The sequence below is a fragment of the Sinocyclocheilus grahami genome, unplaced genomic scaffold (genome assembly GCF_001515645.1).
Source record: "Sinocyclocheilus grahami isolate Dianchi unplaced genomic scaffold, SAMN03320097.WGS_v1.1 scaffold1098.1, whole genome shotgun sequence".
NCBI classification, from domain to species: Eukaryota; Metazoa; Chordata; class Actinopteri; order Cypriniformes; family Cyprinidae; genus Sinocyclocheilus; species Sinocyclocheilus grahami.
The window spans coordinates 277442-284429 of NW_015506277.1; the positions used below are offsets into that span (position 1 = coordinate 277442).

The window sequence follows — 6988 nt, forward strand, 5'->3', positions numbered from 1 at the left end:
TAGGATGTATGAGTTAAATACATGCATATTGTATAATAAATTAATATTATTTTAAATAAAATGTTTTGTATTCATTCATTGTAAATAAATACATTGCATCATCACAGAATAGAAATTCAAAGACTCACTGCATTAGGTATTGAAATAGGTATAAACAAATTAAATAATAACATTTATAATCACAGTATTTCATAAAATGTTTAATAATGTTTAATTAAGCAATCTGTTTTTATTGTTTATTTACTGTATTATTCCTCTGTTGTTTATCTCACAATTAACATCGTCATCGCTGCCTAAATGACGCTTGTACTCAGGCTTCAGATCTGTATATATGTATATATATATATATATATATCCTTTGTTACCCTGGCTTTGTATTTTTTTGTATATGTCGTTTAAAGCATAATAAAAAATAAATAAATTAATAATAAAAAAAACTCAGATCTGCGTATTTCTTGCGCAGCTCTCCAGTGTTTTTATTTCCTGCGGTTCGACCCGGTAGATGCGCGCTTCCTCCGCAGTGTCGTTGCACTTGAAACACGCCTGCTGTAGTTTGAACCCGACACGCAGCAGCCAATCAGAGCGTAGGTTTTTGTCTCGCGGAGGGCCGTTGCATGTTCACTCATCATGGTGAGTCCAAAAAAAAAACAGACAGTTTATTAACATAAACACCAAATTGGCATATTCTAGCATTTACAAATGACACATATAAACAATTAACTGTTTATACGCTTGGGTTAAAGACTTGTAGTGAAGTAACGGGTATATTATAGACGAAATAAATGTTGGTTAGCATGTAGGCTAATGTGAATGAGTGACTGATGCTAAAGCTAAAGCTAACGCTAACGAGTGTTTGAATGAGAGTTTGGATTTATTATGGATATTTTTAATGCACGTGTTACAAATCTGACTGTGTGAAACATTTATGTTTGTAAGAAGTTGGTTTATGATCATCCGTTTCCTTAAACAGGCTGCACTGATGTTGATGAGACTGTATAAGACTAAAGCATATATCACAATGAATTGTATGATAAACTGAGTTTTTATTGATAATCGGATAATTGATCTATCCCCGATGAAAGTGAGAGGGAACTTTTGATTTGTCAAACTGATGATAGTTGATTGAGTTCTCAGTTGCTTGGTTTGTTAAGGGCAAGAGGATTATAGATCACTGGTTTGCTATACATATGAAGTCTGTCTATTAATAGCCTTGAAGTTATGCTAGTTGGTATGAGTGAGATATTTAGGAAACATCTGACACTGATAGTTCTGCTCATGTAAGCTTGGATGTGCTGTATGGCTCTGTCAGATTACAGCAGGTTTGTGAAAACCTCATCACACTTTAAATCAGTGATGTGCAGCCTCTTTATCAGAGCTGTAGTGGTTACTGTAATGGACTCTTTTGTTCATAACAGTCTTCGACTGATGCTAATAGTGGCCCAAGTCAAGCACCACCTTTTCCTGGTGTACCACCTGCAGGAATCCCCCCGCCCTTTGTAAGTTGGTGTTGGAAAGTCTTTACTGTAAAGCCATCTCTCTCTCTCTCTCTCTTTGCGGATGCTTGGTAGTGTTCACCTTCATTCATGCCTTTAATTAATTTTTGTTTTCAAAGATGGGGCCACCAGGAATCCCGCCTCACTTCCCTCCAATGGGAATGCCACCCATGGGCCAGAGGCCGCCCAGCATGGCCCCCATGCCCCCGGGAATAATGCCCCCCATGATCCCCCCGATGGGAGCTCCACCCATAGGACAGGTAAGAGCTAATATCGAACACTGCTTATGGCAGTCAGATTTCGCTTTGAAAGGATGCAGTGTTTTTAAATCAGGTTTTACATGGTAGCTTACGGACACGGTCACACATGCAAAGTAGCCTACCTGCATGAACAGTAACAGCGCGACTGACATTGTATGTCACATGACATTGCCATCGTGGTGGATTTACTACGTATGGATGGACGTCATATTAACGGTCATGAAGTAAGTTCTTCATCAACTGTAGTATTCTCTCTGAGAGTACGCAAATTTGGACGCAAGGATTGTTACATGAACAATCTGTCTGTAATTTGAAGTGTGTATAGGATAGTAATTAGGGCTGAACGATTTTGGAAAATAATCTAATTGCGATTTTTTTTTTTTACCAATATTGCGATTGCGATTTAATATGCAATTTTTTTTTTTAAAGCTCTTTATGTTCTGTATTATTCAACAAAGGCAAGCTATAAATCATTGTATAGTATGACCAACACAGTATTAGATAGATTAAACATAAATGTTCTTTTCTGTAGGCCAGGCCTATATGTTACGATGAAATTAGGCGATGCATGAATTGATATGAATGACATTTTTATTTAACAACTACAATCACAGTATATTGACTGATTTGTTGAACTTCCAACCTTGTAAGCATGTAATAATTATGACAACATAAAGCACTGACAAATAAGCCTGGTGTAAACATTTAATATGAAAGTCGGTAACAAATCACACAAACTAAAGTAGATTGCAGAAATATAAAAACATATGTTGCTTTACCACCCTACTTTAGGTCATTCAAAGTCACTGTAATAAACATATGTAAACATGTGCACTGCACTTTTTAAACATTGTCGACGCGAGCGGCAAAATACAGTAGAACCCATTATAATCAGTGTGACGCTGTGTACACTGGATGCGGCGCGACAAAACCCAACATTAAACTGATGCCTTGTTCTATTTATGACGTTCTGACACAAAGTTAAAATGATTTGCAACGGTCACTTTGTCGTGTCAGTGTAGAGCTGTTGCGGCATCTGGTAAAGACACGGTGAGTGAAGCCGAGAGCAAGATATGACTCGTCGTATTTTCTGCATTTAGCTTTTAAATGACCAGCACCTGCCTGGGTCTGCGCAACTTCATCTATGGCTTTTCTCTTCGCTTTCACAAACCGATCCATCTCCCATTCTAAGTTACGTTCTTTGGCTGTTTACTGTTTTATTTCTTTTCATTTTCTGCTGATGGCCCGCGCTCGACTTGAAGCAGCGCTGCTTAGACCGATGGGTGTGTGTCATCAAAGTACTGCGAGAGCTATAAGAGAGCGCGGACGTCTCCTTATGCTTTCTGTCGCCGTACTTTGATGTCGAACACGCCTCTTTATTCTCACGTGTCACGTGACCGTGTAATCGCAGCCTCTGCAATTGAAAAATCTAATGTTTTCATATCGCGATATTATCGCAAATGCAATTAATCGTTCAGCCCTAATAGTAATGATTCTTCATTTGTCGTGAGTCTTAAAGAGTATGCAAATTTGGACAAAGATTGTTACATGAGATTGTTGTGAGTCAGATTTTAGCTAGTAATTTGAAGTTCAGTGGGTGCTGATTTAAATAATGATTGAGTTGTTATTACAGTGATTCAAAATTAGAGCGATTTGCCAATTGGTTCACTAGTGGTTGTGCTACAAATAATCGTTATCTGAAATTTTGAAGAACCAGATTGTACATTTTACGGCAGAGAATATTTAAAGAACTAAAATCTGACACATGTGAATATGAGGAAAGTAATGTTTTATTGTTAATTCAGTAATTATTGGAAAAAATTTTTAAGTTTAAGTCATCTCATTCGTAACAAACTTCATTACTTTTCCCACTCCAGGAAAAAGAGTGCGTATGCATGGTCTAGAATGTCCGTACGGCACACATATTTCTTTTTGATAAATAATCCCGATATGTGTGTGGAAAGTTGCGTACGCATACTTCTATGCCCATTTTGTGCGTACGCAACGTTTATAAATGAGACCCCTGCTCTTCCGATAAAATTCACTGCTGGTGTCAAAAATGAATCATTCTGATTCATTAAGAGTAGGAAAATTCACGCCACAGCTATAACAATATCGACAATGCGAGCCGGTTGAAAATCGATTAAAATACGGGACGATTCAAATCGATTGAGATGCTAAACCAATCGCGATTCAATCAGGGGTTAGGAGTTTATATGAATGTAGGAATATTACGATTACCGGTATGACGATAAATCATGATACAGTTCCCCACAGTATTACCGTTTCATCTTTTAATTATCATTAAAACCGTATTAGATTAGCGCGATTTGAACAACTCGCGATAAATAAATACTGTCCAGCATAAAGCACAGTTTTAAGTAAGAGTCTCACGTGAGCACAGCACTCAGAGTAGTTTCGTTTTGAGTGAAAACAGGGCGGAAAAGCTGGGAGGTTTTAAAATAATTAAATTCATATAATTAATTATATGTACCTCTGAGATTTCTGACTGTCTTCAGAAACGATTCGATGGCATTTTGTTTTCGTCTTCGCTCCATGTGATACCTAAAGGAAGTGTTCTTAATCGCAATACTGCTTGGTCCTCTGAGTTTTTTTCGGGAAACAGCTCTAATTCTGCTTTTCCATAAGCGCCACCTGCTGTCAGCGAGTGGATTTACAGAGACTTATATTTACATTCAGCCTGTGTGCCGTTTCTGTCTGGCCAAAAATGGACCGAATTTGCATACCCTGCTGTCAATTTTGACCGGTTGATGAAAAACAAGCTTATGTGGATTCTACACATTTAAACAATTCGGATGAGTGATCAAGAATTATTTATGGAGCAGATCAAATGCATCATTTATTAATCAATTATCTTTTTGACATATCTTTTCTTTATTTAAAGGCTGAAATGTGAGGTTGACCTTTTTATGAAACTTTTTCAAAGCTTTATTTGAACATTTACATTAGATATTTCAACATGCTATTAAACTGTTGTCAGTCAACTTGTCATTTAAAATCTGAACATCATTGGTGATGTGATTGTTTTAGTGATTATGCAAACAAAAAGTCCTTTTTGTTGTTTGTTGATTTTTAAATATAAAACTTGAAGTGATTTGTGTGTCTGTACTTTTTGAACATCTCCAGCACATTTTAACAATACTGTTAACCGTGATGATTTTGGTCACTATAATCGTGATAAGAAATTTGCATGCCGTTACATCCCTATATGAATGCATGAGGGGAACGTACTGTCTTTAGAAAAGTTTAGATGGTATTTTTTAGGGATGCACGATATATCGGCCACCATATCGGTATCGGCCGATAAATGCTAATTTTTTCTGTTATCGGTATCGGCCCAATAAGAAAATTTGGCCGATATCTTAAAGCCGATAAATAATGCATTATTTCCTTCAGAGACACTTCAGATGCGCGCTGTTCGTTTGCAGCCTTTTGTGCAATTGTACGTTGTAATATTGTGTTTATTTGATGTATATCTGATTTATCTCATATAGAATGCGTTTGGTTAAGTTAAAAGAGCGCTTCAGTTTACCGGTGATCATCTTTAGCTCAGCACACGCAGCTCAAACAGCAGTGCACAACATTAATAACTATGATTGGGAATGTCGTGTATATAAAATTCTAATGAGAACATTATTATAATAAAACATTGTGAATTCTTTGGGTTTAGTTGCCATGTTTCAGTGCTGGCAGAGAGTGAATCTGCGTCTCGTTCAGCTCGTCTGCTGTTTCTGTTTCATGCAGATATTTTTTATGCATAGTTTCACAAAACTAAAGTCAAACAATTCTGTTTTTGCTTCAAATTTCAAAATTATACATCTAATTTAGATTAAAAACTGCTCATGTTGCATGTATGCAGCATCTTTGTTTGGATCATGATTAAAATGCAGTGGTTGCCTCTAATTTTAAAAGGAAAGAGCACAGACAAAGCCTTAGTTTGTTTATATGAAGAGATTTATTTTATTTGTTACTTTTTTTTATTTGATTTGGGGCTTGTTTTAAAATTTCAATTTAGTTTTGTTTATTTACATTTACATTATATTTAAATTTTGTTATTTAGCAGACGCGTTTATCCAAAGCGACTTACAAATGAGGACAATAGAAGCAATCAAAACCAACAAAAATTATATGCAAGTGCTATATTAGTATATTATTATAGTGTTATATTTCAATTTTACAAAGAAAGGTGCAGTATGTTGTCCAAGCAATAATAAAAGGACACATTTAATTTATAAAGTCTTAAATGTCATTTTGTAAAAAAAATCGTGAAAAAGAAACGAATCGTGAAATCAAAATCGTGAATCGAATCGTTACATCCCTATAAGCTACTTATCATTCTTTGTGTGAATGGACCTTAAGACTCCATAACCATTAGTATTTATAGTTATTGTGTGAATCCCACAAATAAATGTGCTTGTCATATTTATAGACAAGGTTTATTGGGTTACAAATGATTCAGAACATTTCTTGGAATTTCATGCAATTCACCCTATTATGGAAATGAGAGAAATGCAAAAATTTGAACATGAATATAGTCATGTAAAATCATTGATATGATTGCTGTAGTGTTGTCTTATTGGACCTGATGTTCCATCTTTGTGTGCATGTGTGTGAAGGGCATGTTAGTGGATGCTTTTGGCTGTGAGTGTGAGGATCAGACTGTAATGAGGGACTGTAGACTACAGAGCACAAGATGTGCTTTACACCCCTCAGCTCACACCTTGATCTCCCCCTGTGCAGCGTAGGAGGGAAATTAGCAGTTCACATGCATTTTTCATGAAACTCTTTTCTTAGATGCCAGCCATGATGCCACCAATGATGCCAGGGATGATGATGCCCCCCCGTATGCCAGCTGCATCAATCCAGCCTACAGGACCGGTAAACTAGCCTGTATATCACACTACTCCACCAGCGCTGGTTAAATATAGACCCTCACATGCTGTCAGCAGTGTCAGAATAAACCCAATGAACACTGCAAAGTGGGAAAATATCCCAATTTAGAATCAACACCATTTTTTTATAGCACTTACCCATGTGACATGAGTGATAGTAGCAGACGAGATCAGCTTGCTCTACTAATTTATTTCAGTGTATGATGCTGTACGTCTCCTTCCCAGCATTGTTACTATTCAGTTTAAAGGGGTCATATGATGTTGCTAAAAAGAACATTATTTTGTGTATTTGGTGTAATGAAATGGGTTTATGCGGTTTAAG

At 36.5% G+C, this 6988-nt stretch overlaps 1 protein-coding gene across 3 annotated transcripts in view; it reads left to right on the top strand.

Moving 5' to 3' along the window:
- Positions 1–541: 541 nt before the first annotated feature.
- Positions 542–6988, top strand: part of prpf40a (PRP40 pre-mRNA processing factor 40 homolog A) — a 26159-nt gene continuing 19712 nt past the window's right edge. Inside the window, exons 1-4 of one of the 3 annotated variants that reach the window (XM_016252273.1) lie at positions 564–630; positions 1416–1496; positions 1613–1753; positions 6569–6652. In XM_016252273.1, the coding sequence (XP_016107759.1) occupies positions 628–630; positions 1416–1496; positions 1613–1753; positions 6569–6652 (309 nt within the window). In that variant the 5' untranslated portion in view covers positions 564–627. Of the gene's footprint in view, positions 631–1269; positions 1320–1415; positions 1497–1612; positions 1754–6568; positions 6653–6988 lie in introns of those variants that run through there. The other 2 variants (XM_016252275.1, XM_016252274.1) reach the window with 2 other exon arrangements.